The 20429-nt window shown below is 49.5% G+C and overlaps 1 protein-coding gene across 2 annotated transcripts; it reads right to left on the bottom strand.

The window, feature by feature from the left end:
* Nucleotides 1-7862: 7862 nt before the first annotated feature.
* On the bottom strand, nucleotides 7863-15530 carry LOC121018942 (sialic acid-binding Ig-like lectin 5). 2 transcript variants are annotated; one of them, XM_040458059.1, is made up of 9 exons: nucleotides 15393-15530; nucleotides 14903-15307; nucleotides 14451-14729; nucleotides 14209-14256; nucleotides 10726-10947; nucleotides 10361-10645; nucleotides 9955-10054; nucleotides 9582-9663; nucleotides 7863-8188 (listed from the first exon to the last, which is right to left on the bottom strand). In XM_040458059.1, the coding sequence occupies exons 1-9, from the start codon at nucleotides 15442-15444 to the stop codon at nucleotides 8015-8017; spliced, it is 1647 nt and encodes a 548-aa protein (XP_040313993.1). In that variant the 5' UTR covers nucleotides 15445-15530; the 3' UTR covers nucleotides 7863-8014. The 2 variants fall into 2 exon arrangements, with proteins under 2 accessions (XP_040313993.1, XP_040313992.1); XM_040458058.1 differs by having other exon boundaries at nucleotides 10726-10983; nucleotides 15393-15528.
* Nucleotides 15531-20429: the final 4899 nt, after the last annotated feature.

The following is a 20429-nucleotide window of genomic DNA, read 5'->3' as shown; positions in this document are numbered from 1 at the left end:
TCTTTGTCTTCCTTAATATGTGAAGTTAGGCAGTTTATTTGAAATCCTTCTTCCTTTTTAACATAAGCATTTACAGCTTTATATTTCTCTCTAAGCACTGCTTTCACTGCATCCCATGAATTTTGGCAGGCTGTATTTTAGTTTTCATTTGTCTGCAGTATTTTCTGGTTTTCCTTGTGATTTCTTCATTGATCAAATGGTTGCTTAGGAGCATGTTGTTTTGATTTCCACATATTTGTGAGTTTTCCAGTTTTCCTTCTTATCATCAATTTCTAGTTTTGCTCCACAGGGATCAGAAAAGATGCTTTGCATCATTTCCATCTTTTCAGATTCATTCAGACTACTTTTGTAGCAAGAGGAGTCCTTCCCCTTTTGCAACAGTCTCCTTTTCTTATGGCAATAATCCTTTTGAACAAAGTCTTGCTTTGTCTAAATCCAGGTTCATTTTTTTTTTTTTTTAATGTGGCAGACTGAAGGATGAAGTCCAACCTCCTCAGCCTGGAGACAGGGCCCTTGGAGAGCAGACTCCAGCCAGAGTTTTGGGGAGGAAATTAATCTTGTCTCTTTCACCCCAGGTTACAGCTAGTGCAGACTGTCTGCTCTTGCCCAAAAGCTACCAGGTCATCTCCCACTTCCTTGTGCCTGATGTTATCACTCCCCGGGCTGCTTTTCCTCTTCTCTGCTTGGCCAACTCCTGCTTGCCCCTCAAGGTGTGGCTTAAAAGTGGTTTCCTCTGAAAAGCTTTCTCTTTTTTTCTTTTTCTTCTTTTCTTAAATAAATAAAGTTTATTTATTTTGGGAGAGAGAGAAAGACAGCATGAGTGGGGGAGGGGGAGAGAGACAGAGAGAGAATCCCAAGTAGGCTCTGCACCATCAGCGCAGAGCCCGATACAGGGCTTGAACCCATGAACTGTGAGATTATGACCTGAGCCAAAATTGAGAGTTGGACATTTAACTGGCTGAGCCACCCATCCGCACTTGGAAAGCTTTTTCTTTTCTTTTTTTTAAAACATTTTTTTTTCAACGTTTATTTATTTTTGGGACAGAGAGAGACAGAGCATGAACGGGGGAGGGGCAGAGAGAGAGGGAGACACAGAATCGGAAACAGGCTCCAGGCTCCGAGCCATCAGGCCCAGAGCCCGATGCGGGGCTCGAACTCACGGACCGCGAGATCGTGACCTGGCTGAAGTCGGACGCTTAACCGACTGCGCCACCCAGGCGCCCCTCGTTTTTATTTTTTAAATGTTTATTTTTTTTTTTTACCTTTATTTATTTTTGAGAGACAGAGACAGAGCACTAGTCGGAGAGGGATAGAGAGGGAGACAGAATCCGAAGCAGGCTCCAGGCTCTGAGCCATCAGCACAGAGCCCGACGCGGGGCTCGAACTCACGGACCGCGAGATCGTGACCTGGCTGAAGTCGGACGCTTAACCGACTGCGCCACCCAGGCGCCCCTTGGAAAGCTTTTTCTAATCCTTTTCCCACCCCTGAGGCAGAGGTCAGAGCTTTTGCCCTTGGGTCCTCAGACCATGGGCTCTGCTTATCTGTTTAATATCCCACGCCCATCTTTATACGAGCCTCATCACACTGTGGGTTTTTTTTTTAAGTTTATTTATTCATTTTGAGAGAGAGTGTGTGTGCCTATAAGTGGGAGAGAGGCACACACACGCACACACACACACACACGGACAGACAGAGTCCCAAGCAGGCTCCACTCTGTCATTGCAGATCCTGATGTGGTGCTCAAACTCACAAGATCATGACCTAAGTCAAAGTTGGACACTGAAAACCTGAGCCACCCAGGAGCCCCCACACTGTGTTTTAATAGGTTGCATATTTCTGTCTCTTCCCCAAACCCTGAACTTGAGCTTTTCTGAGGCAGGAACTGTCTTCAGCTCTTCTGAGGCAGGAAGTATCTTCTTCCTCTTGGAAGAAGTGTTCCCATCATATAATGGGCATGCAGCAAAAGTGTAGAGAACAAAGAAATGGAGAGAAAAGCAAGGATTTCCCAAGGTTCCCCTTGTGAATGTGATGTAAAGCTGCGGAAATGTACTTAATTGCTTTGTAACTGGCCAGGAGTCAAGCAGTGTCTGCGGTCACCTTGAAAAGAAGAACTGGGGAAAGTTGTCGGTCATTCTGCATGTGTGAGTGCATAGGAGCTCAACCCTAACCCAGTGGTTCTCAACTGAGCACATTTGTGCACCCTCGCCATGGACATTTTGAAATGTCTGGAGACATTTTTGGTTGTCAAAAATAGGTGTGGGAAGGGGCGCCTGGGTGGCGCAGTCGGTTAAGCATCCGACTTCAGCCAGGTCACGATCTCGCGGTCCGTGAGTTCGAGCCCCGCGTCGGGCTCTGGGCTGATGGCTCAGAGCCTGGAGCCTGTTTCCGATTCTGTGTCTCCCTCTCTCTCTGCCCCTCCCCCGTTCATGCTCTGTCTCTCTCTGTCCCAAAAATAAATAAACGTTGAAAAAAAAAAATTAAAAAAAAAAATAGGTGTGGGAAGCCCCTGGCATCATGTGGGTAGAGACTAGGGCTGCTGCTTAACATCCTACAATGCACAGGACAGCCCCCTGCCCTCCCACACAATGAAGAATGATTCATCTCCTAATGCCCACATATCAATAGTGCTGAGGTTGGTTAGCAATGCCCTAACCCAACCCATGGGAGAATGCAGGGTTGGGGGTGGGGCCCAGGTAGGAAATGCAGCTTGTCTGAGGAAGTGGTATTTGAGCCAGATCTCAAAGGGTAGGTGCGCACTGTGAAGATGGAGAAAGGGGACAATATCACAGTGAGGTGGAACCATGTGAATAAAGCATGGAGAGCACAAGGGGCTGGGGATGTTCAGGAAGTGGCAAGGATGTGGCCAATATGTGTGAGGGGTGGTGGCTGAGGGAAAAGGGTGAGGCAGGTGGCTGTGGGATTGTGGAAATTCTTGAGCAGCCCTCATTGGAGTGGACACCATCTGGAGGGAGAGGGGCAAGGAAGTTAGCAAGTTAGGGACAGATGTGCTGATGGGGAACCCAGAGGCTGGGGAACTGGCTGTTTCAATGGTCCGGGGGTTGGGCAGAGAAGTCAAGTGAGATCTGATCTGGGCATGCAGAGGAAGGGACAAACTGGGAACTTGGTGACTCATGGAAATGGTCACTGAGAGAGGTGGAAGTGAAACTAAATCCTGGCAATGAAGACTTGAAATAAGCCTTACACTTCTTCTTTGCTCACTTGCCTTTCTCTGGAACCACGGGGTTGCCTGCTGGATCCGGGTGTGGGCGGAGAATCTGACATCACATGTCCACACAGGTTGAAGCCTAGAGATGTGTAGCCAGTGGAATGATTACTGGGCAGCGTTTGGCCCTTGGCTGAGTGGACTTTGACCAGCCTCCCGAGGCTGCTCACCACACACTGGGCACAATGCCACCCTGTGCTCATTAATTGCCTGCATTCTCAAATGAGTGAGCTAGGGAGTATTGTTATCCTCACTTGATGGAGGAGCAAGGGGAAACAGCAAGAGGTCAAATGGTGAAGTGGGCATTCGAATCCCAGCAGAATGACTGAAGAACATAAACTATTTTTTTTTAGTCAAGGGGAAATTCATGTAACATAAAATTAACAAAATTTAAAATTAATTCATTTTGGGGCGCCTGGGTGGCGCAGTCGGTTAAGCGTCCAACTTCAGCCAGGTCACGATCTCACGGTCCGTGAGTTCGAGCCCCGCGTCGGGCTCTGGGCCTGATGGCTCGGAGCCTGGAGCCTGTTTCCGATTCTGTGTCTCCCTCTCTCTCTGCCCCTCCCCCGTTCACGCTCTGTCTCTCTCTGTCCCAAAAATAAATAAACGTTGAAAAAAAAATTTTTTTTTAAATAAAATTAATTCATTTAAAAAATATCTCTTTTGAGAGAGACAGAGAGAGATCAGGGGAGGGGCAGACAAAGAGGGGGGCAGAGGATCCAAAGTGGACTCTGTGACAGCAGAGAGCCCAATGTGGGGCTTGATCTCACGAACTGTGAGATCATGACCTGAGCTGAATTTGGACACTTTACTGACAGAGCCACCCAGGAACCCCAAAATTAATGATTTTAAAGTGAATGATTCAGTGGCATTTGGTACATTCACAATGTTGTGTAACCTCTGCCTCTATCTGATTCCAGAACATTTTTATCACCCCAAAAAGAAACCCTTACACCCATTAAAGCAGGCATTCTTCCTTCCCCGCTTTCCACAGCCCCTGGCAGTCCCTCATCTGCTCTCTGTCTCTATGAATTTACCTATTGTGTATATTTCATATAAATGGAATAATATAATATGTGACCTTTGTGTCTGGTGTATTTCATTTAACGTATTTTTGAGGTTTGTGCATGTTGTATGTATCAGGGCTTCGGTCCTTTTTATGGCTGAATAAAATTCCATTACGTGGATAGACCACATTTTGTTCACCCATTCATCCATTGATGGACATTTGGGTTGCTTCTACCTTTTGGCTATTATGAAGGGCCTTAAACATTCAACTGCTTTCCCCTACCACCTTCATAAAGACCACTTAGACGGTCTCTAGATCCTGTGATTAAACTACGGTGGAGAGATGAACAGGGTTTCTGGGGTTCCAGAGGAGGGAGTTCCAGAATCTTCTCCAAGATAGCAGGAAGGGGTGGAAGAAGGTTTCATGCTGGAAGTTGGGCCTTGAGTACTAGTGGGCCTTAGGGACACTTTATACCATGGCCAAGGGGACCTCATTGCCTCCAATGGGGGAGGAGAGGATGTGGACTCACCAGGTTCAAGAAGTGGTTCAGACAGTGGCCTCTTAAAGGAACAGGCAGAGAAGACCCTAGATTGGGGCCTGTGAGTGTGCAGAAGGGGAAGAGGTCTGTTTTGCAAGATACCACTGAGGGCCAGATCAGAAGTTGTGCCCTGGTGGGAAGTTGCAGCTAATACAGGCACAGGAGTATGAGGCTCTCCTTGAAGAGATAGCAGGCACCATGCCAGTGGATGGACATTCCCACACCCTGGGTGGAGAATTGAAGGGAGAAGCCGACTTGAGGGAAGGCACGGAGCCAGTTTGGGATGCATTGAAAGTGAGGAGCCTCTGGTCCTTCAGGGAGAGATGTCCAGGAAAACATAGGGATTTAAAGTCTAGGAGAAAGCCTTGGGCTGGAAATACAAGTTGAAGGCCCTATGCACATCATCCCCTTGCACTCAAGTGCAAAGCATTTCAGAGCTTTCCTGAGCCCACTGCATGTGCTGTGTCCAAGGCTGGGCTCTGAAAACATAGGGTCAGACATAGTGCTGTCCTTGCCTTGGGGGAGCTTATAGTCTGGAGAAATCAGAGTTAGATATTTGCAAGGATAATCTTTTTAAAAAATGTAAACGTAGGGGCACCTGGGTGGCTCAGTCAGTTAAACATCTGATTCTTGGTTTCAGCTCAGGTCATGATCTCTTGGTTTCATGAGATCAAGCCCCACGTTGGGTTCTGGGCTGGCAGCACAGCACCTGCTTGGGATTCTCTCTCTCTCTCTCTGTTTTTCTCTCTCTCTTTCTCTCTCTGTTTCTCTCTCTCTCTCTCTCTCTCTTCCTCCCTCCCTCCCCCACTCACGTGTCTCTACCTCTCAAGAAAGAAAGAAAGAACAATGAATGCAAATTTTGTTAAAGAGTACTATTCATGTAGAAAAGGACACAAATCGCAGTGTGTTACTCAAAAATGTTGCACAGAGTGACCACATCTGAGCAGTTAGGACCCAGATCAAGACACAGATCTTGCCTGGAGCCCTCACGACACCCCCACTGTCCCCTTCCAGTCACTACCCACCCCCCCCAACAGTAGCCAGTATCTTGACTTCTAACAACAAAGATTAGTTTTGCCTGTTTCTGAACCTTATAACAAGGCTGTCACATAGTGGGGACTCTTGTATCTGGGTTCTTCCACTCCACATTATGTTTCTAAGATTCTCCCTTGTTGTATGGGTTGCTCGTTTCCTTCTTCCACTGCATGGATACTCTGTCGACTATCTACCTGTCTTAGTGCTGGTGGGCATTTGGACAGGTTCCCTTTTTCAGCCATTACGACCACAGCTGCCATGAACTTTCTCACACGCATTTGGTGAAATGCTTGTGCGCCCTTCTGTTAGATACACACGTTGCAGTGAAATTGCTGGCTCCTGTGCTCAGTGTTAGTAGAGAGTGACAAACATTTTTCCAAATGGTTGTACCAATTCTCACTCCCCACCCTGGCCCAGCGATATATGAGAGTTTCAGTAACCCTCTCCACATCCTCACCGACACTTTCTATTCTTGTCCACGGGCCATGCTAATAATCTTCTCTGGATCTTCCCAGTTTTAGTATATGTGATGCTGAAGCACACTTGGTATTCTTCAAGAAAAAAAATTTTTTTTAAGTTTATTTATTTATTTAGTGATCTCTACACCCAACGTAGAGCTCAAACTCACGATCCCGAGATCAAGAGCCGCATGCTCTTCCGACTGAGCCAGCCAGGTGCCCCAAGGAAAAAAAAATGTTTATTGTGGTAAAGTATACTGTTTTAAAGGTACAATTAGTGGCATTAAGTACATTCACATTGTGTAACCATCCCCATCATCCATCCCTAGAACTTTTTAAAGTGAAATTCTGTGCCTGTTAAATACCAACTGTCCACCCACTCTCCCAACCTCTCAGCTCTTTGGTAACCACTATGTACATCACTTATTTGTATTGTGGTAAAAACAACAAACCAAAACAAAACAACATAAATGTCTACCATCTTCAACATTTTTTTAGAGAGAGAGAGAAAGCACACACATGCAAGAGGGGGACGGGCAGAGAGAGAGAGAGAGAAAGACGGAAAGAGGGAGAGAGGGAGGGAGGGAGGGAGGGAGAGAATGTTAAGCAGGCTCCATGCTCAGCTAGGAGCTGGGGCCCCATCCCACATCTGTGAGGTCATGACCTGAGCTGAAATCAAAAGTCAGACAACTGTCTGAGCCACCCAGGCGCCCCACTCTTAAACATTTTTAAGTGTACTAGCTGCATGCACATCATTGATCTCTAGAAAATCTTCATCTTGCAGAACTAAAACTCTACCTATTACATAGCAGCTTCCTATTTCCCCCTCCCTGGGGGTTCCCCAAATTTCTAAGAATTTGATTACTTTAGATACTTTGTATAACTGGAATCATGCAGTATTTGTCTTTTGATGGTGGTTTATTTCCCTTAATGTAATGTCTCCAACACTTGATATTCTTGATATTGTTATTATTTTAGCCAATGTGGTCGTTGTGCTGTGGCACAGCATTGGGGGTTTTATTTACATTTCCTTGGCAGCTACTGAAGTTAAACACCTTTCTATCTGCTAATTGGCCCTTTGACTTTCTTTCCTTTTTATTGAGTTGTCTGCTTTTTTCTTACTGACTTTTGGAAGATCCCTATATATTCTTTTTATACTGTGGATGGATCCTTCGTTAGATACATGTATTGGGAAATATCTTCTCCTGTTAGTTACATGCAGAAAGAGATTTACAAGGCGCCTGGGTGGCTCTGTCAGTTAAAATCTAACTTCAGCTCAGATCACGATCTCACCGTTTGTGGGTTCAAGCCCCATGTCGGGCTCTGTGCTGACAGCTCAGAACCTGGACCCTGCTTTGGATTCTGTGTCTCCCTCTCTCTCTGCCCCTCCGCTGCTCACACTCTCTCTCTCTCCTTCAAAATTATTAAACATTAAAAAAATTTAGGGGCACCTGGGTGGCTCAATCGGTTGAGCATCTGACTTTGGCTCTGGTCATGATCTTGTGGTTCATGGGTTCGAGCCCCGCGTCGGGCTCTGTGCTGACAGCTCAGACCCTGGAACCTGATTCAGATTCTGTGTCTCCCTCTCTCTGTTCCCTTCCCCCGCTCATCTGTGCTCTCTCTCTCTCTCTCTCTCTGTCTCTCAATAAATAAATAAACATTAAAAATTTTTTTAAATAAAAATAAAAACATCAGTGCCTGACACGCATTTCCTCAGAGATGCCCTGTCTGGGCTCCGTGGGTGGGGTCGTCATTTCTGGGTCTTGATCTCTGCATACTCGGTGGTCTCCCGGTCCTGAAAGTTGTGTGGCCTCAGCCCGTGGAATGTGAGGGAGGCGTAGTGGAGCTTCCCCTCTTTCTCTGAAGGGAAGGCAGCTGCGGCTGGTGAAAGGGGGTCTGACCGGCTGTCTGACTGGCTGTGATCCTGAGGGGGAGGAAAGAAAGGCATTTGAGCTGGCCTTTGGGTCTGGACAAGGGAAGTAGGGGCTTGGGGAACACTTAACCATTTATCCACTTCGTGCCCATTTCCTGAGCATTCACTCACTCACTCACTCATTTGTAGCTTTAACAAATTTTCATCATAATGGCATTGATTCCTTGCAAATCCCCCCACCACTCCCCTATGGATGATATAACTGTTGTCATTCCATTTTATAGACAGAGTGTGCAAGGTCAAGAAACTCTTTAGGACACACCATCTCTGACCTCAGACAGCCTATCTGACCTCAGACAGACAATCCCAAGAGAGGACCTTGCCTATCAGAGCAAGGAGACAGTATCACATTGTCTTCCTCACACACACATGCAAATTATCTAATTGCACATTGTGATTTGGTGGGCAGAGGAAGGGTGCTGAGGGTGTGGGTGAGAATCACTGAGGCGAGTAGGAGCTCTGCCTCACCCCCCCCGCCCCCACCCAGAGGCTCACAGGGTGCTGGGGACAGGCCTGTGGTTATTACAGGGAGGCATGATGACAGTTTCCCTGCATAAGGCAGGGGAATATTGAAACTGGAGTGTGAAAGGCGATTAGGGGTCTGGCTGGTACAAATGGGGAGGGACAGAGGAAATCATGCATGCAAACGCACAAAGTCACAGAGAATGAGTCCTGCCTGGGGACAGGGAGCTCCTTTTGAGGGCGTGGGACAGATCACAGAACACCAGCCCAAGGAAATTGTGTAAAATACGGTCGCTCCTAGCCACATGTGGCTACTGAGTACGTGAATCATGGCGATTCCTCATGGAGGTGTGCCATGAGTGTGAAATAAACCTTGGATTTCAAAGACTTGGTACCAAAGGAAGGAGAAGAAGAATTAGAAGAAGAAGAAAAAGAAGAAGAAGAAAGAAAAATGCAAACTATCTCATTAATAACCTATACATTGATTACTGATGACGTGATGGTGAAGTAATATTTTGAATATACTGGGTTAAATAAACATATTAAAATAGATCTCATGCTTCTCTCTATTTAAAATTTTTTAGTGTTTATTTATTTTTGAGAGAGAGAGAGAGAGAGAGAAACAGAGCACGAGGAGGGAGGGTCAGAGGGAGAGGGAGACACAGAATCTGAAGCAGGCTCCAGGCTCTGAGCTCAAGAGGGAGACAGTGGGGGCTCAGCAGGGAAGGGTCTAGATGGAGGAGAGGGGAGAGGGAAAGGTGTCTCTCCAGTCTTTCAGATGAGAGCAGCCAGAAATCCCAAGAGAGGACCAAATTTGGTGGGGGGAGGGGTGGTCAAGGAGGGACTCACTTTTGGCATGCCGAGTGAGCCACCTCATGGCCCAGCCCAGGACACCGGATAGAAAGATGCCCACGCCACTCACCTGGGAGACTCTATTCACTGTGGGATGGACGTCATTCCTGTGCACTGCGTTCCCGGCTGATTTCTGCCTGTAGGTCTTCACTCTGAGGAGAGAGATCAGGGCCTTTCAGCCTGGCTGGCTCACTGCTGGGACCCCGGAACTGTCTGGCTGCGGGGACCACAATGAGAACACATCTTCTCTCCTTGCAGACGGCAACCACCCACCCCATGTGGGGAACAGACTGCTGGCCCAGGGGCCCGGAGTCTGAATTCCTGATGCAGCTTCCACCCACTGCGCTCCTCCAGCTCTGGGCTTTGAGTCTGGGAGATTTTTCCGAGTCCCCTCCCTGACCCAAACTCGCGAGGCCCTCGCCCAAACCGGGGCCACCACTCACGCGAAGAAGATGATGAGGCAGAGACACAGAGCAAGCAGGGCCGTGACACCAGCTCCCCCAATCGCCCCCTGGAGCACACCTGTCCTGGGCCCTGGTCTCCCTGCAGGTAAGGGGCACCCGGGGTGAACTCCAGCACCATGAAGCAGGCACCTAAGCCTCCAGCCTTCTGGAATCCATTACCCCGGGTTGTGCCCACTTCTATCCAGGACTGGCTCCTCTGTCCCCCTGTCCCTCTATGGGATCCCAGCCACCTATTCCCCCAGTCCCTCCCCCACCAACCTTCCGGTGACTTGGACCTCTGGCGCCCCTTGGCCCAGAGTCAGAAGCACTTCTCTGCTCCATCCTGCCTCGCGCCTCTCCTTCCTCCAGGCATCACCCTCCCCTCACCCCGACACAGCCCCCTGACCTGGCAACAGCAGGACGGTGGCGCTCTGTTCCCCATGCACATTCCTGGCCTCGCAGCTGAGTCTGAGGCTGGAGCCCAGCGGCTCCATGAAGCTCAGGTTGCTGTTTGCCCAGGGCCCCTCGGAGCTGGAGGTGACGGCCAAGGAGGCATCGCTGTGGTTCCCCTCCAGCAGTCCCTCCCCCAGCCGCCAGTGCAGGGAGGGGGGCAGCTGGGATTGAGCAGAGCAGGTGCAGTGCAACCCCTCACCCTCCCAGGAGCAGGAGGGACCAAACAGCTTCGGGGGTTCTGCAGGACGACAGGAGAGGGATCAGAGGAGCCCCACCTCCCAGGACCCAGGCATCCTTCCCAGGTGTGCTCCAACTCACTCTTCACAAGGAGGCTCAGGGATGCTTCCAAAGAGCCCAGCGGGTGCTGAGCTCGGCAGACGTATATCCCATGGTCCCCCAGTTCCACCCGGGGCAGTTGCAGGATCCCGGGATTTGAGGGTTGTGAGGGCTTCAGGGTCAGGCTGCCCCGGGTCCAGCTCAACTTGGCAAGAGGGTTACTGTTGTGGTCACAGACCAGGTGTAGGGACTGGCCCTCCTGGACTGGGAGAGATGAACCGTTGCCCAGAGCCTCAGGTGCTGGCAAGACAGAGAACAAGTTAAGCCCCGGCCCTCACCAGGGGTATTCTGTCTCCGTCTCTGTCTGTGTCTGTGTCTCTCTCTGTCTCTTTCTTTTCCTCACATCATTTAAGTCTGTTTCTTCTCTTCCACAGCATGATGGGCTCTGACGTTTGGGGTCAGCCCAAGGGGACAGAGCTGGGAGCGGGCACTACAGCCTTTCTAAGAATCCCTCTTGTATTCGTCTGAATTGCCTTGTTTCTCACCCACCTACCTCAGCCATCTGTGCCAACGCAGATCCCAGATTTGCCTCTAAGAACCTGCCGTTCTGTCTTTCACTAAGTTCACAAAGACCCGTCTCAGTTAGCCGGGTCTGAGAGTTCACAGTCTTGTGAGCGAGATGCCCCCAAATCACTGTGATGTGTTTTGTGACAGGGGTCCGTTGTGCGGAGGGAGCCCTGAGGATGGGAGTTCAGTGACACTGTCAGGGCAGGGAGGGCTTCCTGGAGGAGGAGAGGCTACAGCAGAGCAGAAGAGGGGCTGGGAGCTGGCTGGAGGATGATGCTGGTAAGAAGAGCAATTGAGGGAGGCAGACACAGAAAAGGCAGCTACGGCTGGGGTGTGAGAAGGCCCTGCACGTCAGGGAAAATCAAATAGTCCTGTAAGGCTTGAGTGAATGTGTATGCTTGGGAATGTTTACATATGAGGCTTCTGGAGGTTAAAAAAGTAATATTAGACGACAGAAAGGCAGAGGTTTGAAAGGAAATATTGGTACACACAACATTACTGGTAAATGGTTAACAACCAGCTCATTGGGGAGGGAGGAGGGGAGGGGGAAAAAAAAAACCAACCCTGACTTGTGACATTTGCCAATTTCCTTAGTGTAAACACATCCCTCCCGGCCAATTTCTAGCACCCAACTAGGTGTCACTGAACCCAGAGTTGAGGAAGCATGGACACAATTGGCTTCCGCCTACCAGTGAAAGCCAACTCCAGGAAACCAATGAATGCAACACTTCCCCTCAAAAGAAAAAAAAAAAAAAACATGTTTTTGCCTCACAAAGTCACCACATGCTAAGTCAAAGAGGCCATTATTAGGCTGCAAATAAATCCTTTCAACTAACATACAACTGATTTCCTTCATATAAAAAGAGCTTCTTCAAATCACTAAGAAAAAGTCCACAAAGAAATACAAACGATTCTTAGACGTAACAAAACATACACAACATTGTTTACAAAATGATCATTCAAATTAAAATGGCAGTGAGTTCACGTAAGATATCAGCAAGGATGAAATGAAAATGTTCAGCAGTTTGGGATTATAAAAAAAACAACTTCCATACCAAATGATTTGGCAGTCTCTGTAGAAATTACAAACACACCCTTTGATCTGGGACTTTTCTTCTTGAGACAATTATCTTATAGACACATGTACACATATGGGGAATGTTTGTACGAGTTATTTATTGCAGTATTATTTGTCTTATCAAAAGTCTGGAAACCCCGTGGCTTTCCACCAATGGGGACTAATGAAGTACTTTACATTGTAATATACTTCGAATTAGAAGACCATGGAGTCGTCAGGAAGCATGAAGAAGGTTTCCTATGTACTCATAGACAGTCATGGACTAACGTCACTTAGTTGGGACAAATGCATCATGGCGATGTAAGACTTTTAACAACAAGCAAAGCTAGGTGAGGGCTTTATGGAAACTCTGTGTACTATATAAACCTAAATTATGCCACGGTGAAAAGTCTATAAAAAATAATAGCCAAGTGAAATAAGTCAGTTTGAGAAAGACAAATACCATGTGATTTCACTCATATGTGGAATTTCAGAAGCAAAACAAACGAGCTAAGGGGAAAACATAGAGAGAAAGACAAACCAAGAAACAGATTCTTAGCTATAGAGAACAAACTGATGGTTACTGGAGGGGAGGAGGTGGGCAATGGGGAAATAGGTGATGGGGATTAAGGAGGGCACTTGTGAGCACCAGGCGATGTATGCAAGTGTTGAATCACTATTTCATACACTTGAAACTAATATTACGCTATACGTTAACTAACTGGAATTTGAATAAAAACCTTAAAATAATAATAAAGATGTAGAGCAGCGTATACAATATGGTGTGTAGGTATGTGTGTGTTTTTAAATGGAGATGCATAGATTACGTTTAGAAAGATAACCAAGAGGGGAGATACACAGGTGCTGAACAGTATTTTATTCTTATTCAGTTTGCCAGGGACTGGAATGGGTTCCCTTCAAGCTCAATGTCCAAGCCCTAACCCCCAATACGGTGGTATTTGGAGCCCTTTGGATGGGCCTTTGGGAGGTGATAGGGTTAGATGAGCTCATGAGAGTAGGGCACTCAGGATGGGGTTAGTGCTCTTATAAGAAGAGACACCAGACAGCTTTCTTTCTTGCTTTTTTTTAAAAATAATTTTTTAATGTTTATTTATTTCTGAGAGAGAAAGGGAGAGAGAGAGAATGAGCAGGGAAAGGGCAGAGAGAGAGAGAGAGAGAGAGAGAGAGGAAGACATAGAATCCGAAGCAGGCTCCGGACTCTGAGCTGTCAGCACAGATCCTGATGCAGGACTTGAACCCACGACTGCAAGATCATGACCTGAGCCGAAGTCGGACACCCCACCGACTGAACCACCCGGGTGCCCCAGAAAGCATTCTTTCTCTCAGGTGCGCTAGAGAAAACACGGCCGAAAAGCAACCCCTCTCACCCGGAGTGAGCTCTCCCCTGGAACCATATTGGCTGGAACCTTGGAAGCTTGACCTTATATTTGCCAGTCTCCAGAAATGTGAGGAATGAATGTCTGATGCTGAAGTCCCTCAGTCTGTGGTATTTTTTTCTGGCTGCCTGAGCAGACCAACACACTTTACGCTTACTATTTTAAAGAATATCATGTGAATGTTGAAGGAAACTGCAGGAACAGGCAGGGTCCAGATCCTAAGGGAACAGGGCGAGATTTGGGAGGAGGACGCAGCCCTCGCACCAGGGAGCGGCACACCCATCAGGCAGGGAGGTTGTGCAAAACCCCTTGGGAACAGGGTCAGGAGTGGGAGGAAGCCAGTTTGTAAGCTGAGGATCCAGTGCGGGGGGCCATCCCACCTCCGCTACCCCACACCTGGCCCGAGCCTTTCTCCCACCTGAGTTCTAAAACCCCAGCTCTGCTCTGAGGGGTGGAGACAGACGCCCCTTCCGCCAAAGCCTGAGAGAAGAGGTTGCGTCCTACCTGTGCCTTCTCTCAGGAAAACGCTGATGGTCAGGTTCTGGGGCGCATCTGGACAGATAGACAGAATTGTTTTCGGAGACAGGAAGATGAGGGTTGGCCCTATTCTCCCAGAAACCACAGAAATAGGAAAAGGGTGGAGTTGCATGCTTCCTTTCCTTCCTCCCCAGAATTCTAGACCCTGCCTCCCCCACCCCCAGCCCCCACTGTCCTCAGGGACCCTGGCGTCCTGGCCTGGCACTCACAGGACACGTTGAGCTGGATGGTCCTCTCTGTGCTCACGTTAGCTCCAGGGAAGGTCACTCGACAGGTGAGGTTGGTGCCGTGGTCCTGGGGCCCCGGGGTGAGGGTGAGCACCGAGGAGAAGTGTGTCCCGTGGCCCAGGGAGGCGAGGGCATCCCCGATCCAGGAGAAGGTCGGCGGCGTCCCCCTCTTACAGGCCCAGGGCACGCTACAGGTAATGTTCTTGGGCTGGCCAGATTCTAGGGGCCCCTGGATGTGGATGTCAGGTGTCCGCGTGAGAGCTGAGGGAGAAAGAGAGACAGAGACCCAGGCCCTGCGTGTGCCCCCAGAAGCAGCCTCTACACCAGGCCAGCCGTTTCCTCCCAGCCAGGATGGAAATCAGGGGGTCCCCTCCCGGACCTGCCCTGGGGCCCTCAGGACCCATGCATGTCCTCTCTTTGACCCCACTCCTTACTTGTCACATGCAGGAAGAGCCGGTAGTTCTTGAAATGATATTTCCTCCCTATGTAATTGTATTTCACATAAGACCCTCTCTCCACCCTAAAGAAGTATGTCCCCGAGTCCCTTTTCTGTGCGTCTCTGATGTCCAGGGAGCAGTTGTAGTCCCTGAGGTCTTCAGGGAGGTGGAAACGGCCTTGGGTCTCCTGCTGCACTTCACGATTGGGGTTGTTTGTGGCCACTGGAGCACCCTGCTCTGTATTGGTCCCTTCCCGGAACCAGTAGCCGTGAGTTGGGTCCTCCTCAGTGTATTGGACCGAGGGGTAAGAGAAACTGCAGGGCACGAATGCACATAGACCCTCCTGCACCATCATGGGTGTCTGCACTTGCAGGTGAAATCTGGAATCCTGAGACTGGGACCCTGTGGGGAATCAAGGGTCAGTGGCAGCCCCTGCCCGCCCGGTCCTCTCGCCTCCGGCCCCATCCTCTCGCCTTGGCCCACTCACCTGCACACAGCAGCAGCAGCAGCAATGGTGACATCTGTGGGGTAAGAGTCATGGTGCCTTGGTGTTACAGGACGGGGAGGAAGCCCCGATAGGAAGCCCAGGGCTGATGTCTGAAAAGTGACTGTCCATAGAAGAGGAACTTGTCTCCAGCATGCTTTCGGAGGTGGCGTGACCCTTAAAGATTAACCACTCCTACTTTCCAGATGGGGTTCCAGCAATCCACTGCCCCCCCGCCCCGGTCCCTGCCCGTGGCCGGTCCCTCCTGCCCCTCTGTCCCCACCAGGAGGGCAGGCACTACCCGGCCAATGACAGCTTCTAGAAGCCCAGAGGGTCAGTCCTGCCAGTGGTGGGGCTCAGGAAGGGGTTTAACCACTCTGCGCAGGGGAAGCTTGAGGCAAGAAGGACGGGGACAGGTCCCGCCCCCCCACACAGCCAGGTGAGGGAGATGATGATTAATGAATGAATGAACATGACAACTGCATCATCACCATCTCCTTTCGGGGGAGTGGAGTCAAAGGGGAGAGTGTCAGACTTTGTGTCTGGTCTTGAAAACTTCCCTAACACCCAAAAAGACAGAGACACTCCAGGCCACGCAAGCTCCTGTTGGTAGAGCGCGAGCTGGTAAGAACACAGGCAGGGTTTGTAGGAAACCCCATTGCTCTGTGCAGCTAGGAGGTGAGTTCCCAGGTCTGAATGGCCAGAGTGGATGGGACCAGGACTCCGAGGGGGATCTTGAGCTTCTTGATCAGCTCATAGCCCCCTGCCCCAGGCTTCCCTGGGGTTGCATGCACCAGGCCATGCCTGGGAATTGGGCATTTGCTGCAAGATGACAGCACAGCATGATGTTGAGGGAGAATGCCCAGGTGTGCCTGGCCCTCCCAGCCTCCAAGCCTCAGTTTCCTCTGGAGTCCCATGGAAGGATCACAGTCAATACTTTGTCTGGGGGAGAATCCCACAGGAGGACAGAGGTGGGCATTTTCAGCAGATGCAGGTGTGGCCATCTTGCATGTCAAATGCCTGGTCCTGTCCATTCCTCAGTGGTCATTCTGAGTCCTGCCTGTAGTAAGAAGCTCCTGGTGGTCAGCCCTGCCCTGAAGCTTCTTGGTGGTACTGTGTTGTGATAACCCTAGCAAACCAGTGCATGGGGTTTTTGAGAAGACGGATGTGTTCATACAAGAAAAGTGCTCCCAGCAGGCTGGTCTGGCCCACCCTGGGCAAAGTCCGCACAGTGGCCAGTGGCGGGCCTGTAGGAGAGGGCTGATCTGAAGACGGAGGAAAAGGGAAGGGACAGATTTGGTAACGGTCTCTTCTGTGCTCGGATCTCTGCCTCACTCTTACTTAACCCCAGCCACACCTCCCCTTCTCTCCCCAGGACAGGACAGGCTCTGTGGGCCCCTGTTCCAGCTGGTCCCTCTGCTGGCTGAGCTGCTCCCGTCTTCGGAGCAGGGAGTCCTGGAGGCTGGGCTGAGTTAAGGCTGACCTTGGGGGAGCAACTCCAGCCAGGGCCAGGACGGGGGAATCAGAGACACAGTCACAGCCTGGGGTGGACAGGGCTGACCCAGGAGCGAGGATGGGGCTGTCGGAGCCCGGAGGAGGGGGTGAGGATGTGCCTGGACGATGGGACAGCTGAGCCAGAGCTGGAGGGTGAGAAGGGTTTTCTGGGAGGCAGGCTTGTCTTATTCCAGAGAGCAGGTGGTGTGAGCAGACCGGGGGTCTGCCTGCAGCTCTGGCTGTGTTCTGGTCAGCCCCTGTGCATGTCAGTCATCAGGCTCTCTGCTCCAGGGGCCAAAGAAATCCAGTCTGATCTGAACCACCACGTTCCCCCACCCCCTCCTCCGCCTCCCATCTTCCTCCCTCTCCTCCCCCTCCTCCGCTCCTCCCCCTCCTCTCCTCCTCCTCCTCCTCCCCTCGCCCCCTCCTTCTTTCTCCCCTCCCACCCTTCCTCATCTTCCTCCTTGTCCTCCTCCCATCTTCTTCCCCCTCCTCCCCTTCTCTCCATATTCCTTCCCCTCCTCCCCATCTTACTCCTCCTCCCTAACTTCCTTCCCCTTCCTCTTCCCATCTTCCCCCTCCTCCTAACTCCCTTCCCTCCTCCTCTTCTCCTCCTCATCTTCCTCCTCCTCCTGTCTTCCTCCCTTTCCTCCTTCCCCACTCCTCCTCCTTCCCTCCTCCCCTTCTCCTCCCCATCTTCTTCCTCCTCCTCCTCCTCCTCCTTCTGTTTTGGGAAAGAGAACGGTAACTGAACCACCCGATGAGCTCTGCAGCCAATGAAGCTCATAGGTGTCCCAAGCAGGGGACCCTGGTTCCTCTGACCAGGTCTCTTCATCAACACCCAAGTTATCAGGAAGACGCCCCAAGGGCTTCCTCAGGGAGCCTAGAGTCAGGGTAGAAGGCGCTGGAGTATCCAAAAAGATGTTCTATTGGGTTGGGATGGGCCCAGGACCATGGGAAGATCTTTCCAAGCACCCTTGGGGGGCTCCTAGTATGTCCCATGAACTCCTCTCACACCCCCCATGGGGCCCTCAGAGAAGGATTGAGAGGGAACTCCAGGAACAGAGACACTTTGTAGTGCACCTGGGCCTCCCACATTGGCCCATGACCCCAGAGCCCAGCCATTTTTGCCCCCTGCTCTTTCACTCCCGCTCCCCTTAGGTGACTTCACTTTGCTTCTCACTGGTCCTGGCTTCGTGTCCATCTTCCAAAGACCAAGAGATGTTTCCATCATCCCTGTCCATTCCCTGGTGATTGGCCTCAGTTCTTCCAGACACAGGCCAGCAGCTGGGCTGGCGAGGTCTCTGGATCTGCCGATTCAAGGACAGCAGGGACAGGTGGATGGTGATGTTGGTGGGCAGGGGAGGTGTGTACGAGAACAAAAAGGTGGCCCACATGGCAGAAAGTGGCACAGAGTCACAGGGCACCTCGACCTTTCTCTTCTGCTGGGACATTGGATCTGTCTGGTCTGAGAACTAGGACCTCAGCCTTCCCAGAGCAAAGCTCCCTGCGTGAGGAGTCAGTGGCTAATGCCTCATCTTGTGTGGTTGTGGTGTTTGTGTATCTGTAGTGTATGTGTCTGTGTATATGCATGTGTACTTGTGTCTGTAGTCTCTGTGTGTGCCTCTGTTGTGTGTGTGTTTCTTTGGTTTGTGTATATATATGTGTGTGTGTGTGTTTGCTGTCTGTGTGTGCATGTCTGAGGTATGTGTGTCTGTGTATATTTGAAGTGTGTATGTGTCTGTGTATCTATGCGTGTCTGTGGTTTTTGTGTGTATTTCTGTATTGTGTCTGTATATATGTGTGTGTGATTTCTGTGTGAGTATTTTGAGCTGTGTCTGTGATCTCTATATATGTATCTTTGAAGTACATATGTGTCTGTATTTGTGTGTATGTGTGTCTGTGTCCTCTCTGTGCATATTTAAGTTGTGTGTATGTGTCTATATAAAGGCTTGTGGTGCGTGTGTGTATATGTGTGTGCACTCAAACGTCAGTTTCTCAATGATAACATCCACGGACAACATATTGAAGAGTATAATCCATTTCATATCCCCTATATATCTTTCTCTTTTGTTTTTCTTCAAACTCCTTATCATGAATCAATATAACACATAATCTGCTTAATTATTGTCTGTCTCTCTTGTCATTAAAATGTAAGCTTCCCAAAGGAACTTGTATCTCCCATCTACTGCTGAATCCACTCTGACTATAAAGATGGCTGGCATAACATTAGGGGATCAATGAATACTTGCTTTGAGAATTGTAAGGATGTTGGGGTGCCTGGCTGGCTCGGTTGGTGGACCACGTGAATTTTCATCTTGGGGTTGTGGGTTCGAGCTCCATGTTGAGTGTAGAGATTACTTAAAAAAATAAAATCTTAAAAAAAAGAATTGGGGCACCTCGGTGGCTTGGTTGGTCGAGCGTCTGACTTTGGCTCAGGTCATGATCTTGCAGTTCGTGGGTTCCAGCCCAGCGTCGGGCTCTGTGCTGACAGCTCCAGAGCCTGGTTCCGATTCTGTCTCCCTCTGTCTGCCCCTCCCCCGCTTCCTCTCTGTCTGTCTTTCTCTCAAAAATAAATAAACATTTAAAAAAAGAATTGTAAGAATATTTAGAATAAGTGAAATAAGATTGCTGGCTGTCTCCAATGAAAACGTATGTATTCTTTTTTTTTTTTAATTTTTTAATGTTTATTTTTGAGAGAGAGAGAGACAGTGCAAGTTGGGGGGCGGTGCAGAAAGAGAGGGAGACACAGAATCTGAAGCAGGCTCCAGGCTCCAAGCCATCAGCACAGAGTCCAATGCGGGGCTCAAACTCTCAAACCGGGAGATCATGACCTGAGCCAAAGTCAACACTTAACCGTCTGAGCCACCCAGGTGCCCCAAAAAGTATGTATTCTTTAGAGCATGCCCTTTTGGGGTTATCTGATTCTAGCATTTTATTGCCTTTGAACTATTTTATTTTAATTTAATTTAATTTTAATTTTAATTAAAAATTTTTTTAACGTTTACTGATTTTTGAGAGAGAGAGAGCATGAGAAAGAGAGAGACAGCATGAGCAGAGGGAGAGGCAGAAAGAGAGAGGGAGACACAGAATCCGAAGCAGGCTCCAGGCTCATGACCCATCAGCACAGAGCCCAACATGGTGCTCGAACTCAAAAACCGTGAGATCATGACCTGAGCTGAAGTCGGACACTTAACCGACTGAGCCACTCAGGTGCCCCAAATTTTATTTTATTTTTAATATTTGTTTATTTTTGAGAGAGAGAGGCAGACAGCAAGCAGGGGAGGGGCAGACAGAGAGGGAGACACAGAATCCAAAGTAAGCTCCAGGCTCAGCTGTCAGGACAGAGCCCGACACTGGGCTCCAATTCATGGGAGCCATAAGTTGGATGCTTAACCAACTGAGCCACCAAGGCACCCCTCTCTGAACTATTTTAAATGCTATGATTTATAGATAACTAATAACAATGCAAATAGTTCTTGTCCACAGACATGCATATACATTCTATCTGGCTGGGGTGGGGGTGGGGGACCTGAATCTTCCTAC

Source organism: Herpailurus yagouaroundi, unplaced genomic scaffold (assembly GCF_014898765.1).
Source record: "Herpailurus yagouaroundi ecotype Mexico unplaced genomic scaffold, PumYag 220, whole genome shotgun sequence".
Taxonomy (NCBI): domain Eukaryota; kingdom Metazoa; phylum Chordata; class Mammalia; order Carnivora; family Felidae; genus Herpailurus; species Herpailurus yagouaroundi.
Note: the sequence above shows the minus strand (reverse complement) of the source record. Positions and strands in the feature narration are given on the sequence as shown.